Consider the following 21,031-nt stretch of genomic DNA (forward strand, 5'->3'; position numbering starts at 1 on the left):
GGTAGACATATATTATTGTAGCAAATAAAACTGAACAAAAAGAATTTTATTTGGCAGACAGATGAGATTTATACAAATCCAACAAAGTTTAAACCCCAAAAAGACATTCTGGTGTATTCCACTTATTACCACCCACGTTTCGCCTTCACATGCATGCCCCTTTGATCTCTCCCTTTCTTCCCCCTCTGCTTTGTCTGCATGTACCGCACGCCTCATCTGGAGTACCTTGCGAGTGATTGTACAGAGAAATGGATCTTTGATCGAAATCAAAGTCAAGCTTCACTCTTTTTTACACATCATTTCAAATCAAAGGAAATCATTCCGCCCCACATACTCTCCCTCTTTCAACTCTCTCCTCCATTTTCAATTGCTTCAACAGATTTGTTCTTCCATTTTTAATCCAGTTCTTGATGGAAACCACGTTTCTAGCTGTAAGGAATCTGAAACAAAACCCACTTTCCACCCACTGAAAAAACTTCATGCCATATTTAACTCTATTCTCAATCTCTGTCTCTCCTTTTTATATGTGCGGATAAGGAAGAGTGAGCGATCAAACTAGACGAGAAGGGAAATTTTGTAATGCAGGGGCGCTCACTCGAACAAAGTTGTGAGATCTTCAACCCCACCTCAGATTCTCTTTTTGCTCGGAAAGATCGATGCTTTTCTTTTTTCCTTTAATTCTTTTGAGTTTTGTGTATTTTCTCAAAATGTGCTCTGTTTTGTTGCAATCAGATCAGTGAAGTTTTACTCGAAAAGTGCGAGAATTGGTGTAAAAGAAGAGAAAAATTAAGTCAAATTATTGTAAATGCCAAAACAAGGGCAGAGAGGGATGATGATGGATGGTCTGATGGTGCCCACCAAGACTCGGAAAAGGGGATGCTCGTCCTCCTCATCTTCATCATCAAGAATTTACAGTTACAGGTTGAACAAGCGGGCCATTTTGGTGGGCAAGAATCGGACCGGGCTTGGGAAGTCTAGATCCAGCACGCCGGTGCCAACGTGGAGAACCACCCCTTTGAGGAGCGCCATCGACTCTCCCAAGTATTCTCAGAGTGGGAAATCCACCCGGCCCGTATCGGCCAGGAGGCTCGCCGCCACTCTCTGGGAAATGAATGAGGTGCCTTCACCGAAAATGAGTGAGAGTAATACGGAGCCGATGAAGCAGAAGCAAAAGAAGAGTTTAAGCAAGATGGTTTTTAAAAGGGAGAAAATGCAGTCCGGATGGGGTTTGCACTCGGGTTCGGGTTCTTTGCCACCGCATTTGTCGGATCCATCACACAGCCCGACAACTTCTGAGGTGGGCTGATGCTTTTTCTGGTACTTGATTGTTCTAATGTTGGTTTAATTGAATATGCATGTGTTTCTCTGTACATGTTTGCTGAGGTTTGATGTTATTAGAACATTATGGAAAAGCGAAGATCTACCACTAGAAGGGAAGAAAAGCATATCTTGAACTCTCACTGATTTTCTTGGTGTTCATTCTCTTCCTCTATTAATTTGTACTGCATGTTTTGCAAGTTTATTCTCATTATACTGTACTAAATGCTATGGTGGATTTTGTAGAAAATGGATCGATCCGGAACTGGCAGTCGGAGGAGAAGGACACCATCAATCTCTCAGAGGCTTACATCTGCTGACCAGAATCTTGGAGTTCTTGATTCTATTAGCCATGCTAGTTTCATGGAGGTATTTGTTTTCGTCTTTCTCAGAATTCAATTTCGTGTTGCTAGCCGGAACTTTTGTTCTATCTGACTGTATCTTTCATTTGTCTCTCCACTTTTCCCAAATATATTGTATCTGAACTATTGTATTCCCAAATCTTTAAAATGTTCTTTATTGTTTCAGATTTCTTCTGAATTCCTCTATATGAATGTGAACTGCAGATTGAGACTCGATCCCGTCCCCAGACTTCAGGTGGATCAGTGATTGGTTGTAGGAGTCGTCTAAAAGATGTAAGCAATGCTCTGATGACTTCCAAAGAGCTGCTGAAAATAATCAATCGCATTTGGGCTCATGCAGATCAACCTTCGTCTAGCATGTCTCTGATCTCGGCCCTGCATGCTGAGCTTGAGAGAGCCCGCCTGCAGGTTAATCAGCTTATCCAAGAAGAACGCTCGGATAAAAACGAGATCAACTATCTCATGAAGTGTTTTGCGGAAGAAAAGGCATCATGGAGAAACAAAGAACAGCAAGCCGTTGAAGCTGCAATTGGGGCCATTGCTGGCGAACTAGAGGTAGAGCGCAAGCTAAGACGGCGACTTGAGAGCTTGAACAAAAAACTCGGGAATGAACTAGCAGAAATTAAGTCATCTTTCATGAAGGCAGTTAAAGATCTAGAAAGCGAGAAGAGAGCAAGAGAAATAACTGAACAGGTGTGTGATGAATTAGCGAGGAATATTGATGAGGATAGGGCCGAAGCAGAAAAGGTGAAGAGGGAGGCTGTCAAAGTTCATGAAGAGGTAGAAAAGGAAAGAGAGATGCTAGAATTGGCTGACAAGTTGCTTGAGGAGAGAGCTCAGATGAAACTGTCCGAGGCTAGACATCAATTTGAGGGGAAAAACTCTGCCATTACTAAGCTGAGGAAACAGCTTGAAGTTTTCCTTGGACCGAAAAGAGACAAAAATGAAGACAGAGTGGCATATTTGAGTAAGTCTAACATGGGATCACATCAGAATGTGCAAGAAGATGACGGCGAAGTGGAGGATGCTATAGACAGCAAAGACGGCTCTGCAGAGAGCGATCTTCATTCGATTGAACTGAACATGGATAACAATAACAATAACAATAATAAAGGGTACAAATGGACTCATACATCTGCTATCGATCGTGATTCCAGGAAATTATCTGTTAACAATGAAATCAAATCAAGAAACTCCATCTCTGGGCCGGTTTCTAGGAGAAACGTTTCTCTTCAAAGGAGTGCATCAGAGGTAGTTGAATGGGCTATTCAAGGTGCAGGGGATGGTTTAGAAAGGGAGAGATTTCAAGAACTCGAGAAGGAAGCTCCAAGAAGAAGTTATTTCAACGAGACACAGAAACAGAAATCTCTCATAGGTCTCAAGGATCACATGTTACCAAGTTCTAGATTAGCATCGGCCAGAGATTATCATAGTCCATCCCGACAGGAGCGATCCTGGCACACTAGAGATCCATGCGGTACACTTCAGGAAAGATCTAGCACAATTCAAACGACCAGTTTGAAGTCTAGAACTGCAGATGTCAGAGGGGAAGCCCAGAGTACCAGGAGATCTAAATGGTAAGGTTTTTGGAATGTCGATTCTTGTTTCTGGGAATGGGCAGCCATGTCAATTAAAACCCCACCTGAAAGTCTTATACAGTCTGGTACAGGTAAACCTCAACTAAGAAATATCAAGAAGTTAACATCTTGTTCGTTTCTGACCTTACTACGGAAAATCCCGACAACTGCTTGCCCTGGTCGATGCTTAGTAACTCTTAGTATTACTGTTTTTGCTGTGGATGTTTGGGTAAAATCCAGAATTCTGTAGAAAGCTGTGCAAATTTGAATGATGTGATGTAACCAAGTTGAACATGACCAAGCTTCACAGTTATGCTTAGTAAATACCATTTTTCTTCTAGAAATTCTTAAATTCATCCTTCTACTTAAGTTAAACTGTCAACCTGGCTCCGTCCCGTTGTTCGGAACAACATGAAACAACTGTGTCGCCAGCGTTTTATGAGGGTCCAAGGATTTACAAGAATCTCAGAACTGATCATTATGTGACATTGGATTCAGATGATACCCAAGATTGAGATAACTGATGAACACTGGGTCCTAACACGAACCTTTGCCAATGTTGAAACACATGCATTAACAACAAAGAATTCTGGGGAGGAATCTTGCTTTCTCCGAATTCAGACATCCAGATCAGGTTGTCCGCAGAACAGTTAACCCTCGTGGGAGTTTCAGATGTTATGATAGAGAGAGATTGCCGGAATTGATTCCAATAGCAACTCATCATCAGGGAATATAATGAAGAGATGGGCCATTCATGCTAATCATAATCTCCATTCCTTAAATGTTAGGCATAATTTATAGAACAATCCGTCACTTTTTTTATTATACATCATTTTATTACATTTGTACCAAATTCATGCCAAACTAGACGTTTTATTATTACATTTTTTATTGTACATCATTTTATTACATAATTCATGCCAAACTCATTTTGAATTAAAATTTCCCCAAAAAACATACCATTGATCAAGTTTATTTCTTAAGCATCAAGCCCGATGCTGAGTATTTTATACCAAATTCAGCCATTCTAGACGTCCTCTGTTCCTAAAGAGAAAGATTTCGTTTAAGAACGAGATTGACTCGTAATCTTTTATTTTTTTTAAAAAAATCAGTAATTTAATTCCGACTGAATCAGATTCTGATTCTTTGAACGGTATTTTTACTATGCTGGTTTGGTTCTAATGTTAACTAACGTAGGAATAAGTTTCTGTTAGGCATTTCATTTTACAGATTATATGAAATTTGAGCAAAATATAATAGAGAAAATTAAACGTGAAACATAAAAAAGGATACGTGGTTCGAAAAATATTCCCACATCGTTCGATTTAAATTTTGTTTTACTAGCATATATATATATATATATATAGTTATATATATTTTTAAATTATAATAGACTGTTTGTTAATTATTTGTATCAAGTTAAAGTACTATAAAATTATTGATTTATTTAAAATTAAAAGAATGTGTACCCCAAACTTATTGGGGCCAGCCCCTAACCCCAAGTCCTTACCATTGGGCAAGGGGCATTAACCTGTACGACCCTTGCCCACTTATCACAAAGTCAAATTCAAATTCAACAGTGGATAATTTTAGATATAATCAACATCATCAAAATCAAAAAAAATTTGGTTGGGTGATGAGGTTAAGGTCTTATAACATACAGATTGTGAGTTCGAATATTATAAATATATGTATTTAATTTATTTTTATAATAGTTTAAAAATAATGAATAGTTTGTATAAAAGGGCAATAGATGCAGGGATGTAAATATAATTTTCCCTAATAAATATTGCACAAATAATATGTATCCTATATGTGTATCATTAACTAGAATATCTTTGATTTACAGTCAAAAACAGATCATTAAAAGCTAACTTGTACAATTTCGATACGAGTCTTGTACAAAACATCAATAATCTTATGATTATCAGATGGGCTCAAAGAACTCTTTGATCAGTATTACTATGGATCAGCTGGCCTTGGCCACCATCCTCTATATTATAATTGTCTATGTTTTAATTAATTTCTTTCTCTAAATAACTATTTGTATATATATATAAAAGCTTGGGATAAATAAACAAGGGCAATTTGGAGTTGGACATATTCATTGGATAAAGTCCAGTCCAATGCACAGGACAGGACAACACATGAAACTACTTTTGCAATAATTTGGTTGGTGGGGAAGAACAATTGCAAGCAAGTCACATTGTAATTTATGTTGATGGACACACATGCATATTTGTAGTATTCTGGTTTTCTTTTTGAGTAAACACTTGTTAACCTAGTCAACGGAGCATCCTAAGCTTGCTGGGGTTTAGTATAAGTTAACCATAATAAAAAAATTTATTCGAATCAAATTAATTATATAGCATATTTGATACATTATATTTACCATGTAATAGTTTATTTTTCTTGAACTGTACACCAACTACACGATAAATTTATTATATTTATATATAATTGATTCAAATTTAATTAAATTTCATTCGAATTAAAATTTTCCGTAACCATACATCTCTATCAATCTTTTTCTACAAACTTTGGTTAATTTCCCACATTCCTAACCTCTTCTAAGACTGACTAATTACTTGTAGACTTTCGGACCCTTTTTCTCTCTCTGTCTCTCTCTCTATCTCTTTCTAACACACACACCACACATACAAGAACAGATTACAGAGAGAGGAAGAGAATGGCAATTTGGCTGCTGCTGCTGTTCTTACATCTGTTTTCGTCATCAGCTGTCACTACAGCCAAGAACATCAGACATGGTTTCCCTTCTTCGATAGTTCAGCCGGAGCAGCGGATTCTTGGCAGCAAAACTGGTCATGAGCTTTATGAAGAAAAGTTCTTCACGCAGATTCTTGATCACTTCAACTACAATCCACAGAGTTATGAGACCTTCCAGCAAAGGTACTTGATCAACGACAACTACTGGGGCGGCGGCGCTGACAAGAATGCTCCAATCTTCGTCTACACCGGCAACGAGGGCGACATCGAATGGTTCGCTCAAAACACTGGTTTCATGTTTGAGACTGCTCCTATCTTCAAAGCTCTACTCCTTTTCATTGAGGTGTATACATATATATATACATACATCATACATTTCTCTCTCCCTCTCTCTCTTCACACACACACACACATTAAAAAATTAAGATGAATTGTCTAAAAACTTAAAAGAAATTTGCAGCATAGGTATTATGGGAAGTCGATGCCGTTTGGGGGGAGTAAAGAGAGAGCATATGCTAATTCATCAACACTTGGTTATTTGAGCGCGACACAGGCGTTGGCAGACTACGCGACGCTGATTCTTGATCTGAAGAAGAACCTGACGGCCATTGATTCTCCAGTGGTGGTGTTCGGAGGTTCCTATGGTGGAAGTATGACATTCTTAATTATATGTAAATTGTAATTGCTGACAGGATATTGGAATTTCTTGAGATTGGTGAATAACCAGAGTAGTATTTTTATTGGCAGTGCTGGCAGCATGGTTTAGACTCAAGTATCCGCATGTTGCTGTGGGAGCTTTGGCGTCTTCTGCGCCCATCCTCAATTTCGACAACATTACTTCCCCCTTTAGTTTCAACAATATCATCACCCACGATTTTCGGGTAGCATCTTTCTTCACCCTATCCCTGTTTTATATCAATAATCTTATATACATTAAACTCCATCCATTCTTTTATATATAATATTGCAAAAAAAGAATTCACAAGATTAATACAAGTTTTTAATAAACATTTCACATGAGTTCATCTACGTGAACTTTCTACATAAATACGAGGTTTGTTTGGAATTGGCATAGTACATTGACAGACTGAATTTGATTTTGTGTGAGTTTGATTCACAAATTTTAATCTAAATTTGAGTTTGATTCACTACAGGAATTATAATGTTTAACTACAGTTAATTGTTATGGTTAATAGCATATAATCGTAACAAATAGTTATTAACCATGATCACGTAATGGTTGTTGACCGTTGTTTTTGCGATGGTGGCTAAAATATTTGCCATAGTTTTTTATGTTGTGACCATGGTTCTTAGTCATTGCAAATTTTCTCATAGTGGAAAAACTAATTTTTTGCATCGATTTTATTTGATCATAATTATAATAGTCATTTATCATGATCTTTAGTCATAGCCAATAATAAATGTTTTTTCTAGTGGTTAGACCTGAACTAACCTATTTTGAATTTTTCATATTTTACCCACATCACTATTATAATCTTTTTTACGAATAGAATTTTTCTCCACTAGTTATCTTCATGTTTGATGTAATAGCAAACAGATCTTTTTATTTTAAATTTAATTGTATATTTTTATTTAATACGTACACGTCAAGTATACAAAAATTACATAATTTATTTTATTTAACATATTGAAATAGAAAACTAAGTAGAATATAATAAATGTGCAATTGATTGATGATTATGATAAGATACCCACCCCATGTGCATCTTAAGGTAGTGGTGTAGTGTTTTCCCTAACATGGAAAGTGTCATAGTTCCAAGAGTTGGAAAGCAATCGAGTTGAGGTTTAATGATAAGGTTTGATGGTTCAATTGGTCTACAACATGTAAATTACTACTCCCTTAGGACAACGAAAACAAGAATGGGACATATCATCTGATCATCACTCATTCTCCACCAGTTATTACTCTTACTATATATGCTTCCTTATAAAATTATTCATCATAATATAATTCGTCGTTTCTACCAAAAATAATAATAATAATAATAGTAGTAGTAATAAATGATTTAACATTATGAATAATCTAATTAATTATTGTTATTCCTTTTATGTCGAGAAAACAGAGCGAGAGTGAGAACTGTTACAAAGTGATCAAAAGATCATGGCAAGAAATTGACGACACGGCAGCAAAACCTGGCGGTCTCGAGATTCTCAGAAAGTCATTCAGAATATGCAAGTAAGAGATTGCGCTATTTATTCTGAAATTTCGTGTAGCTAAATCCCATCTGGTCGACTCCAATTACATGATAAAGTGTATTGCATAATTAATTCAGGTTACACTTTCCCATTTCTGGGACTGAAAATTGGTAGTCATACAATTATTTTATAGCAAAGTTTGTTGATTAAAATGTAATAGTGTGGCTTCCCCCGCTCCCCAGGAATTACATTAGTGGAGAGGCTCTGAAGGGTTGGCTTGGTACAGCTTACACTTACACAGCCATGACAGATTATCCTACTCCCACCAATTTCCTGGCTCCCTTGCCTGCCTATCCTGTCAAACAGGTACTCATTTTTAAATATCCAATCTCTATCTAACTGCTAAAACTGCTGTATATATGCTATACGTCACCAACTAATAATTTGGTCCATTATTGATTTATCATGTATGGACCAACTTTTATTTAAAATGGACTATATTATTTGTCACCCAATAACTTTTCCAACCCTAAAAATTAGTTTCTAATATTGTCCGAAATGCTCCTATGGTAGGTATCTCCATTTATAGTTTTCTTGGTTTGAATTTTTATTTTATGTGTACGAAAGTACGTACCTAATTTTGATTTATTTAATATTAGTTGTTGGTCGGTCATATTTTGATATGAAATAATTGATATAATTATCAGTTTCTGATAAAGAAAATTGTAATTGATTGATCATATTTAAAAACGACTAAATATGTAATGCAGATGTGCAAGGCAATAGATGATCCAAAGACTGGGAACAACACCTTCGAGAAACTATATGGTGCGGCCAACGTTTACTACAACTACACCGGCGACGCCACGTGCTTTGATCTGGCTGACGATTCGGACCCACACGGGCTCGGTGGGTGGACGTGGCAGGTGAGGATTACTCTTGATTGAAATTTAATAGATATATTTTAAAATAAAAAAATTTACAGTTTTGATCCTGATAGAAAGCATTGCATTTTCAATCCCAGATTATAGATTTAGCATATTTGATCCATAAGCTAGAAAAAATGTACGATTTAGAACAAGAAATGCTATAATTTTTAATCTTATCGAACCAACTGTGTTGTAATTTTTATCCTATAAAATAAAAAATCCTATAACTTTTTATTATATGAGACTAAATGTGTTAAATTCATAAATTATGGGACAAAAATTACAATACTTTCCACCATATGGGACCAAAAAATATAAATTTCTTTAAAAAAAAATAATATAATTTTAGCTAAGTTGAAAAGGATTTTCAGGCATGCACAGAGATGATTCTGCTGACAGATGGCAACACAGAGGACAGCATATTCCCGCCCAATAACTACAGTTACAATGACCGATTTGTGTTTTGCAAGGACAACTACAACATCGAGCCCAGGCCCACTTGGATCCCCACTCAATTTGGGGCCCATGTCAGTATCTCCACCCAACACAAAATAATATTACTAGCACTTGTTTTATTCTTTTTCTTTTTTTTTTTTATAGTATTTATTGGAATTTATTTTTTTTAATTTACAGAATATATACAGAGTTCTGAAGCGATTCGGGAGCAATATCATATTCTTTAATGGACTGAGGGATCCGTGGAGCGGTGGAGGGTACGTAGTATTGATCGATGTTTTGTAATATTTTTGTACTGATATTATTATTATTATTATTGTTCTTGATGGCAGGGTGCTAAAAGATATATCCAAAAGTTTGGTGGCTATTGTTGCAAAAGAAGGTAAGTTTAGGAAATGAGTTTCATATCTTTTTTGTATTTGTTTCGGCTGGACTTCTTTTTGGGCCCTAGTCCATATGAGGCCTATTAAAAAATGGGCTACATAGGCCCAGTAAGAATTGGTGTGCTTTATGTGGTGTTTCTTTCTCTATTTCCTTTTTTTTTTTATTATTATTATTATTATAATGCATATGAAAATGTATATGTAATTACACATAAAATATCAGTTTTTGTCTTTATTACATTACCGTTGTAATAAATTGATGGATTGTATGACAGGTGCGCACCACGTGGACCTTAGATTCTCAACGAGTGAAGATCCAAAGTGGCTTGAAGATGTGAGAAATAGAGAAGTCCGGATCATATCCAAGTGGCTATCACAATACTATCGTACTTTGGCACATTCTTCTGATTATTACAATAACTAGTACCTATTTCATGTATTCGCACATACACACACCCACAAATGAAATCCTAAAGGTGAAAATGGCTTCACAACATTCTTAAACATCGTCAACTTAAAATTGTTGTATTAAACAATTAAGTCAAATTACAAATTTTGTGATTTTTCCGTATGCTTATGGTATGTATATAGAGAAATGCGAAGAAATAAGGTTGTTTGTGCACGAGAAGAAGAAACAGGATATGTAGGTGGGTGAGGTGTATGTAAATCAAGAAAGGTGAGAAATTCCCAAGTTAGGCCATGAATACGACAGCTCTCTCACAAAATGCTGCTTTTTTGACATTTCAAACTGCATACTTATGCTGTTGTAGACGAGACGTGCCACCCATTACTCTATCATGTAATTTTTCTCCCTGAAATTTGGTGTATTTTTGTGGCCTACTAATAACCTAATAATTACATTTTTCCCCCAAAGTTCTGTTTATGGCGTTCAACATGCAATTTATATACACGTAAAGTACGTGCATATAGATAGTCAAATGCATTAAATGTTGTGCGGACCAACAAAGGGGGAGAGAGAGAGAGAGAAAGTACCCAAATTTCCAAATGAATTGCAAAATATAATCCTAAATCCTAAGAGAAATTTTCTATTTATATTCTTTTTTTTTTCGTTTATTGAAATGAAATTAGAATCAGTGTATTGTTTAGTTTGACGAAATATTAATGTAATTATGTAATTACTACTTAAAAAAATTGATGAAATCGCAGGTGAAAAATCTAGTTTGAAAAATGGGTAGAATTGTAATAAGCATAGAAAAGGTTAAAAAGGGGAAGCAATAATTACAGAGAAAAGATAAATCCTGAATGATGACAGCACTACCCTGGGATCAGATGAGATGCTGCGGAGGTATGGTATGGGATATAAGTGGGTGGGTGGGCCAGGAGATGGATCTAGTGGGCCCTATTCGAATTAAGTCTACGCCCGTTTATCATATGCTGCTACTGGATCCGATTCCATTTGGACCTTTTTCAGCCCCAGAAACATATCAAATGAATAAATAAATTAGAAAAGAGACGTGGCTTCGGCTACCTCCATTTTACAACTACACTTTTTTAATTCAAGATATCAGATATTTTTATGGAATTCAGGAGCTTCATTTGTTCAAATTATTAGACGGTGAGCAAATATAATAATTGCGATCTCAATCAAATAATTTAAGTCTTTATCATATAATAGGGAAAGTGATCAACATTCATGTGATCCAATGGAATCAACGGGATAAGGATTCGCGCATTTTATATTTCTCGATCTATTGATCGAAAACTACAATCGGCAATCACTTTATAAACGGGAGTTTGAAATCATAATACGTGGATTTGTGTTTATATGGACATCTAATTTTAAAAATACCCCAAAATCAGTACGTCGTCTTTAAACTTAATAGAATATATACTACACATCTTTCTCTTTGATCTCGCACCTGGGAACCACCAATATACCTAATGACCTGTTTGTTTTTTCAAGTACTACGCATTTTTGGACTGGACCCTTGAAATCACCACAACCCTTTGATCCGGATCACAGTATATGGTGAAAAAAGCATAATAAATCAAAGTAGTAAAATACCATTTAAAATTATAGTTTGCGAAATATCCATATATAGGATTGAGGAATTGGTTAAAACAGTAATTTCACTAATTAATCAAATATCCAAATATAGACAAATAAAAAATCGGAACCCCAACAACTTTCCGTAATTATAAAACAGGGGACCCAACATTCATTTGTGAAAATTAATTTCTGGGAAAACAATAGATTGTAATTAGGTTTTAGAGCTTCGGGCAATTGTATTTGAGAGGCTGATGAATTGGTGTGCCATTTATCATGTAATAATATATATACAGATGACAGGCAGAGCCTTTACCTAATTTTTCAAGTCTTATGTTTGAAAAAAATACATACATTATATGTAGGAAAATATAAGCAATTATGGTCCAAGTCAAGATATGAAAATCCAATCCATCTTAAATATAATAAAATAAAATAAAATACAGGTCTTAACTGTAAGGCAGCAACCAAAAGATGAGCAGATCTATTCTGATCATCATATGGATTGATGTTAGGCATGATCGCTCACATGTATATCTCACTCTTACAATACTGTACATGTATTATTTTCTCACCTATTTTCTTAAACTTAGAATAAGAATTAAATTAAATTTTATTTTCTATGCGATTGAAAAATAAAGTCAAAACGGTGGTTTTGTGACGCCACTGTAGCGATTTTTTTTAACTATGCTGATTGAATTTGCCTTTTTTATTTTTTTTCTTGAAACGTGATGTGTTTGTTTTATATATCTTATTATTTATCAATATATTTTAAAATACAAAAAATTATTTATTATATGCACGTATGGATGGCGTGCCATGATGACTAATGTTGAATAATTAATAGTGTAATAGGCAATAAAAATACCGAAATTATATATGTGAAGCGTATATTAATTACCCAATTAATCAGAGATTAATAACGATAATCCAACATTAAAGAACTAATCACACGACATAGGAGAGTATATCAAGATCCTATGCCTTGGATATGTCTTGTAACAATGTAATAAATTATTGATGTAAGCAGTACCAAATTTCCATATATAAACATGGTGATGAGACAAATAGAGATGCGTATCAGCCCCTGGATTACGATACATTGTTCTTGGTCTTGGACGAGTCAGGACACCAATGTTAGTTACATTGAACTGTATGCTGCAATATATATTCGGATGAATGAATCACCCTAGCTAGCTACCTATGTCAAAAAATGTTATTACTATAGTACAACTTAATTAATAATTAATTAATGAAGAATAACATAATTATATATATAAGTATGAAAAAAGGCTTGGTCGTAGTAGTTTCACGTGTACAGTCTACATTATGTTATAATCCTGTCTCACTAATATATATGTATCGTCCAGGTGGGATTTCAATAATATTGGGGAATTGTGGAACTCCAGATATAGTAATTATTTGTTTTTTTTAATAATGTAATAACCTATGATTCAACACCCCCGCCCATCACTTTCTATATTTATATCTATCAATCACTCGTGAGCTTGCATGTCTTAATTTGCCTCCAACATCTTGCAATATTAATATATATGTGTGTGTGTGTGTGTTTCTAAATTAATTAATCAATGAAACTCTGGGCCAGCTGCAGATTCCCTTTCAGGGTTTGATTCTTTGTAAGTACTCAACATGATAGTTTAATTAATTCCTAACATATAAACAATATTGTTAACTGCTAAAACCTCGTCATCAGATACAAAAGATAGTTATATATAGACACACTAATGATGCGTATTGATTAGTTTTAGTATTTAGATTAATATTGTCTTAATTAATTAATTGATGTGATCGATGTTCTACATAAGGAGATAATCAATTGTCAGTGAAGTGGGCAATCAACAAAGCATTGTTGGGAGAAAACTCTTCAGTAGTGAGCCCAAGTAATAAACCGTCATTAAATTATTATAGAGAATAATGGGTTACGAAAAATCCTTTAATATTACAGAAATATAAACAAATATAATTACATAACAATATCAACAGTAAATGAGGAACAAGAACAGAAAAGAGATAAATGGCTCAGGGGCCAGATTAGATAGGGGTAGCCCACACCCACTAAGGCCTGCAACCACTACACCAGTTGCTTAAACTCAAAACACACTACCAAGGTTCAGTCACTCAAACAGTCACCAAGGCTTAATCACATAGATCCAAATCAACCTCTAAGGTTTCCACTTAGAAAATTGTTTATTACGAACACTTTGATCAGAGAAAAAAGAGAGATAGAATTGTTCCATTTTCTTCCTTTTTTTTTTCTCCGTCAGAAAAACGGGCGGCTTAAATAAGGAGGAAGACATTGATGTTGGAGAAAGAGGGAGACGGCGAGGCAAGAAAATCGAAAGAGATAGGAGAGAGATGGGGGAAAAGAGACGAGGGAAATTAGGGTTAAGGTTTTTCATTCTGCAGAGAAAGAGAGTGAGAGACCCTTTAAACTAAAGAGGACCCGGTCGGGCATGAGTGGGTCGGGTAGGAGAAGAAGTGGGCTGAACCAGAGCAGTGGGCCAAGGCAGTAGAAATGGGTAGCCATCTAGGTTAGTGGTCAGCAGTGGTGTGGGTTGGGTCTACCAACAAATGGGTCATGGGCCAATTTTTATAACTTTCTCTCCCTTGATCGGGACCCAGAAAAAGGGGACCAGTTTAAAAAATCAGATCTGGCTTCATCATCGCCATGGGATTGGACCTGCAGAACAAAAAAGAGACATTTGCACATACATGGGCTAGAAAGTGAAAAACAGAATTAACAAACCAAGTATATTTCTCCAGAATTCTCTTCAGTGATGAAATTTGCATCTTCTTTATTTTTATCATCCCTTTTAGGCTTTCTATAATTTTTAATAAAATACCATTTTTCTCCACAATTATAACATCTCATATCCCTAGGTTTTTCGTCCCTTTCATCTTTTGTTGCTAAATAGAGCTATAACCAGCCATATCAATACAAAAATATTAGCAACAAATGCAGAAAAATATAAACAAAGGGTAAATAACAACAGATACTAGAGAAATATCAACAGAAGACAAATATTAACAGCTTAATAACAAATTAAGAGGGAACCTCGGGTAAATCTCAACTAGATACCTGACAACCTCAGGGGTTCGACCAGGTGAGGATTAGCAAGGTGTTGGTCTTGGTTCGAAAATAATAAGCGTTATGTAGTAAAAAATAATGCACTAAGTAGAAATATTACAAGCACTTAACAAAACCACAAAGTAGTATTTTTATGCACTAAGCAATATCCAATAAATAAATAATGCACAAAACAGTTTAAAAGTTCGCACACAACGAAACAATCACAAAATCAAAATATCAAATCTTCAAAAATAAGCACTAAGCAATAATCATAGAAATCACACAAAGCGAAAAAAATCAAGAGGTTATTTCACAGAGAAATGAAGACGCGGTCCCAATGGAAGAGAACTGAAGGCTCTGATACTATTGTTGGGAGAAAACCCTCCAGTAGTGAGCCCAAATAATAAACCCTCATCAAACTATTACAGAGAATTGTAGGTTACGAAAAATCCTTTAATATTACAAGTCAATATTACAGAAATACTAGAGAAAATATTGACAAATATAATTACAGAGCAATATCAATAGTAAATGAGGAACAAGAATAGAAAGGAGATAAATGGCTCAGGAGCTAGATCCGGTAGGGGTGACCCACAGCCACCAAGGCCGGCAACCACTATACCGATTGCTTCAACCCAAAACACACCACCAACGCTCAGTCACATAGACTCAAATCAACCACTCAGGTTTTTCCACTTAGGAGATTGTTCACAAAGAACACTTTGATCGGAGAACAGAGAGAGATAGAAGTATTATGTTTTCTTCCGTTCTTTTTGTTCTGCCAGAAAAAATGGCGGCTTAAATAAGAAGGAAGACATTGATGTCGAAGAAAGAGGGAGATGAAGGGGTAAGAAAATCGAGAAGAGATCGAAGAGAGAAGGGGCGAAAGAGATGAGGGGAATTAGGGCTAGGGTTTTTCATTTTGTAGAGATAGAGAGTGAGAGACGCTTTAAACTAAAGAGGATCAGGTCAGGCGTGAATGGGTTGGGTAGCGGAAGAAGTGGGCTGAACCAGAGGAATGAGCCAAGGCAGTAAAAAATGGGCAGCCATCCAGATGAGTGGTCAGCGGTGGTGTGGGTTGGACCTACCAACAAATGGGTTATAAGCCAATTTTTACAACAAGCATATTTATCGATCAAGTTAGATAATAATAGATTCTATGAATCATTAAACATTTAAATTGTGAAATAGCAAAAATCGAATAAGCAGTGAAATTAAGAAATATATATATATATATATATATATTAAAACTACTTCTTTTTATTAAAAAAATTGTATTAAAACTACTTTAATCTAATTAGGCGAGGGGCATGTTATGTTCTGCAAGATAATGGAGTGAAAACTAAGAATGTAACTAAAAAGATTGGTAATAATTGTAGCAGAGATTTACAGAAAACAAAAGTGGTAATTTGTGAATTGATATTGAACAAGAGTTAATTATATATAATGCATGATAAGGTGGTAATGATTTGGACAGAGCAATGAGGAATAAGGTGCATGTTTCCTGACCTTTTGCACATTAATTATTATATGTATAACGCAGCCACCGATAATAATTGTGATGAATAGCATGCTGCATGTGATCATCAATATACGCACATATATATATATATATAATTACACACACATAACTATGTATGAGTTTGTCTTTACGTGCGTGTGTGTCTAGAAATGCATATCTAAGCCCTTTCCTCCAACAATGAAAATATTTGTTATGAACAAATCATTACATTTTAATTATTTCACTCAGAATTATATAATTTTTTATTTAATCCAAATTAAAACTTTGTAACTGACCTCCACTATTATTATGTTTCCTGATATATATATATATATATATATGTCCTGATGAACCAAAAAAGAGAAAGAAAAGGGAGGTTTAGATGAAATGAAATGAAAGGTAGTAGTTAGTAGTGGTGTCTGAATTCCACCTGAAATTTGAGGGTGGGGTTTTGTCTGAATCTGCTAACATCAATGAAACACATACATATCCTCTTAGAGACAGATGATAATATCATAGATAATAAATACTAAAAAGATAGAGACAGAGAGAGAGAGAGAGAGATGAGATGAAATAAAAATGAAAGAGAGGTAGAGGTGGTTGTAAGTGTGAGGAGATAATTGAAACACGATACCCCCAAAACCCCCCAAACCCAAACCCAACACAAACACAAAGGCGGTCTCCTTATATATATATATATTCATTCATTAATGAATCAAATGCAGCAGCATCTCATCAATTGCAACTTATCTCATCATCCTCCTCTAATTATTAATGCTGCACATCAAACAACACACATTATCTTCTGTCTTTCTTTTTTGTTATTTTTAGAAACCTTTTCATATTAGAAACCAGGCCAGTTATTAATACGATAATATTAAGAGGTCATTATAAGAATATAGAGAGAGGGCAACACAAGATAACATAGTAACATGGCAAGTGTGTGTATCCCAATTGCAACCGTAGGAAGCTACGGCTACGGACTACTACTATAATAATACCACTATATGTATATATATTCTGCCAAATTGGTCTGCTGGTATTTCTGAATTTTATTACATTAGAAGTGGGGGGTACAGTGCAGTGCGGTGCAGGGCCTTACTGCATACCTAATTTCCGTGTTGCTTTGAAAAAGTTGTACTCTGCACTGATTATAATGATTGATTTTAATTTCTGGCTCCTCCCCACCCTCACGTTTCTTCCTTAAAACTACGTCTACAATCATCTTTTATATATATAATATATATATATATTTATACATATGTATGTACTCCTCTCTCTCTCTCTTTCTCTCTCTATTTATATATATATATACACAATTTGACGCAGATATATTTGTACCTTTTACTCTCCCTCTCGTACACAGACACACTGAAATGTCAATAAACCACTACTACTCTTCAGAAGCCCACTGCTGCTCTTCACATTACGTGATGGATTCTTCTTTTCTTTCTTCTTCTAATCACAAACCCTTTCTCCCTAACTCCACCCCTGCTTTTTGGCTCTCCTCCCCTAATCACCACCACCCTATCCCACCCCCCACCGCCTTCAACTTCAACCTCAACCTCAACAATGAAGATGACGAGGATTTGGTCGACGACGACAGAGGTAATTACGCGCCCAGGGACTTGGAATTGGAACTGTCTGGCATCCCCAAGGACCCCTTGTTCGAGAAACCTTTGACGCCCAGCGACGTCGGCAAGCTCAACCGCCTAGTTATACCCAAGCAACACGCCGAGAAGTATTTTCCGTTGAATAATGGCATCGACTCTGGTGAGAACGGCTTGCTGTTGACCTTCGAAGATGAGTTGGGAAAATCCTGGAGATTCCGCTACTCTTATTGGAACAGCAGCCAGAGCTATGTCCTCACCAAAGGATGGAGCCGCTTCGTCAAGGAGAAACGGCTCGACGCCGGGGATATCGTTGTCTTCGCTCGCCACCGCGGGGACGCTGCCCGCCTCTTCATTGGCTGGAGGCGAAGGAACTCAGGCGGTGGTGGAGGAGGACTAGACAATACTACCGCGACTCAGGCGGTTGCTAGCGGCGGCAGTGGGTGGAGCAGGGCATATTATTCGGGGCCTCCTAATTATCCGAACCAGAATCAAGGACCCTCTTCTCTCCATTACCAATTACCAGAATTTGCTCATGCAGGTATATCATTTTCTGTACAAGAACAAAAACCCTATCTTCTCCCTCCTTTTTTCTCCAATTTTTTACTATTATTACAGATGCAGACACATGTTTCATGTAATTGCAGTCATACATTTCCATCTGTCTGTCCTGAAATTCGTGTTATATTCGGCGTGTGTTTCTTCTACACGCCTTGGTTGTGCGTGGTGTCCACCTCCCTCGAACCTGCTCATCAGACATGTTTACAGTTTTTTTGCACCCCTTTTTTTCTTCTTAAGAAACAAAAAGAAATCTTGTTTGGGCCATTAATCCCAACATCACCAAACAATCAACTCTATTCATTTCACATTTCTCAACATCTATATAATACACACACAGACACACGTAGGTGAGTGTATGTGTGTAACCCAAGAAAAGCAGATGTGCATGCATTTACGTGTGTGTGTTTTTATTACAGGATCAGTAGCTGCACAGAACCAAACAACAGGAGGGAGTGGGAGTGGGAGTGGGAATTCCAAGACGCTGAGGTTGTTTGGGGTGAACCTGGAATGCCAGGCGGAGGAATCAGACCCGTCGACGCCAGTGGATTCGCCGATGTCTAGCCAGGGACAACCCCACAACCCCACACCGTATCATCATCATCATCCTCAATATTACTCCAATCACATGGTACGCCAAATATTTTATTACCTTTGAACTTTTAAGAATTAGAGAGAGGGGAGATGTGTCTGCAGGTCCAATTTCCCACTTTGATTTTGCTGTTTCCCCTAATGAAGCACAGACATGAGCTACAGTGTTCCTCAACCTATTATTTTATTATACTGACTTTTAGATAGGTCTGAACACTCTTCCAATCTGCCTAACACGTAGATTACTTCATCTAAATTAATTCTTGACCGTGACCACCACCTAGTCAAGTTGAACAAGTAATTATTAATAATCTTCAATTTGGAACGTCCAATGAACACACCACAACTTTGTGGTACCTATTGCTTCCTACTTTGTCCTAAATACCTTATTTCTTGTTGAACATCGAGAAACAAAAATCAAGAATCACCCTTCAGGGGAAAGAAAAAAAAGAAAGGTGCCCGAATATCAAGAAAGAATCTTGTAAAAATCAAATATAAAACAGTACCGGGCGATGAGGAATTAGGCCGTGTTTTTCACATTCAATATACAAGAAATTAAATTTCCTTAGAATTAAGGTGGGGGTGGGCTTTCCTACATGTGTGTTGCTAAATCTGGTAGGAATTTAGGTAGTGTGTAATATCAAATCAAGGGTGTGTAGAAATTCAGAGGAGGTAACAGTTTGGTCTGTGGTCCAAAGTATAGACGGTGGAAATTAGGTTGGGAGTTTGAAAAACCATTAGACAAATGGGTTGCAGCTGCAGGCGGAGTCGCTTTTTGGTGGGGTGTGATTATTTTGTCAACTTGAGCAGTGACCAGACCATATTTGAACCAAACAACCTCAAACCTCAACCTTCAACTTGCTTTGCTTCCTATATATTATTATTTTAGTTTTTGTATCGGAAACAACCAATTCTTAACTTTTTCTGATTCATTTAATAATTATCTGTTTGGAGGTGGCGCTGGGATTCTGGGTAGGTACTATGAATTAACTCCTAAGAGTAAAACTCAAACTTCACTCTTAGTTTGACTCTGGGTTCTTGATTTTTTTTGGGGATAGATTTTTTAATTCCTTTTTTATAAAAGTTCTTTCCACACCAGTAATAGTATATTTTACGCTCTGTAATATATGGAAATTGTCATCCAATAATAAGAATGATTGCGACACGACTTTAGTATGGTAATCTAAATAATGCTAACATTGGATTTTTTGGCTAAATCCGCACCTGCCTAGGCAGGTTAGACGAACCTCTATCCATTTATTAATAAATCAAAAAATTCAAAAAAGTTTTTACAATTATAAATAAAGAGTACTACCCGTTGTCTGTACAGGAAGAGCCTGTTGTTAGGATACACACACAACACACAGTGATGGTGGAGCAAAAGCTGAGCATTTAATTTGTGCAGCAGTGATTTAATTTATAAGCGGGAAAAATGGTCCATGAGAGGGATGGGGATAATGATAAATGTGAGGTTCTTGCATTCTTATCAAACACACACACACACACTATCTATCTTGTCACACACAGCTGGGGATGGCTTTGCTAATTATTGAACTGTATGGTTGCAACAGGATATGATCAGTTTCTCAGGAGATGTATATCGGCAAGGATAAGATTTTTGGGATGTGACGTCCACAATCTGACCTTGTTCGGCTATCATCAGATCAGTAATTAAGTATGGTTGTTTCTTGCAAGAAAAATGAAAGAAAATTCTCCAACACCCACCCCCCCCCCCCCAAAAAAAAAAAAAAAAAAAAAAAATCC

General features: G+C 36.3%; 3 protein-coding genes across 4 annotated transcripts; all 3 read left to right on the forward strand.

Annotated features, from left to right (window-relative positions):
• Nucleotides 100–3,550, forward strand: LOC105174020 (uncharacterized protein At5g41620). Its single transcript, XM_011095976.2, has 4 exons — nucleotides 100–607; nucleotides 733–1,297; nucleotides 1,564–1,686; nucleotides 1,884–3,550. Exons 2-4 carry the CDS (start codon nucleotides 806–808, stop codon nucleotides 3,258–3,260), a joined length of 1,992 nt encoding a protein of 663 aa, XP_011094278.1. The 5' UTR covers nucleotides 100–607; nucleotides 733–805; the 3' UTR covers nucleotides 3,261–3,550.
• Nucleotides 5,829–10,479, forward strand: LOC105174021 (lysosomal Pro-X carboxypeptidase). The gene is made up of 10 exons (XM_011095978.2): nucleotides 5,829–6,326; nucleotides 6,444–6,633; nucleotides 6,731–6,864; nucleotides 8,068–8,180; nucleotides 8,383–8,506; nucleotides 8,911–9,066; nucleotides 9,441–9,596; nucleotides 9,703–9,782; nucleotides 9,858–9,907; nucleotides 10,184–10,479. The coding sequence occupies exons 1-10, from the start codon at nucleotides 5,946–5,948 to the stop codon at nucleotides 10,330–10,332; spliced, it is 1,533 nt and encodes a 510-aa protein (XP_011094280.1). The 5' UTR covers nucleotides 5,829–5,945; the 3' UTR covers nucleotides 10,333–10,479.
• LOC105174022 (B3 domain-containing protein At2g36080) lies at nucleotides 17,802–20,987 on the forward strand. 2 transcript variants are annotated; one of them, XR_848804.2, is made up of 4 exons: nucleotides 17,802–18,659; nucleotides 19,096–19,307; nucleotides 20,598–20,733; nucleotides 20,839–20,967. XR_848804.2 is itself a non-coding variant. In XM_011095980.2 (3 exons), exons 1-3 carry the CDS (start codon nucleotides 17,885–17,887, stop codon nucleotides 20,878–20,880), a joined length of 1,029 nt encoding a protein of 342 aa, XP_011094282.1. In that variant the 5' UTR covers nucleotides 17,805–17,884; the 3' UTR covers nucleotides 20,881–20,987. The 2 variants fall into 2 exon arrangements, 1 of the variants encoding a protein (XP_011094282.1); XM_011095980.2 differs by lacking the exon at nucleotides 20,598–20,733 and having other exon boundaries at nucleotides 17,805–18,659; nucleotides 20,839–20,987.

The sequence above is a fragment of the Sesamum indicum genome, linkage group LG11 (assembly GCF_000512975.1).
Source record: "Sesamum indicum cultivar Zhongzhi No. 13 linkage group LG11, S_indicum_v1.0, whole genome shotgun sequence".
Taxonomy (NCBI): domain Eukaryota; kingdom Viridiplantae; phylum Streptophyta; class Magnoliopsida; order Lamiales; family Pedaliaceae; genus Sesamum; species Sesamum indicum.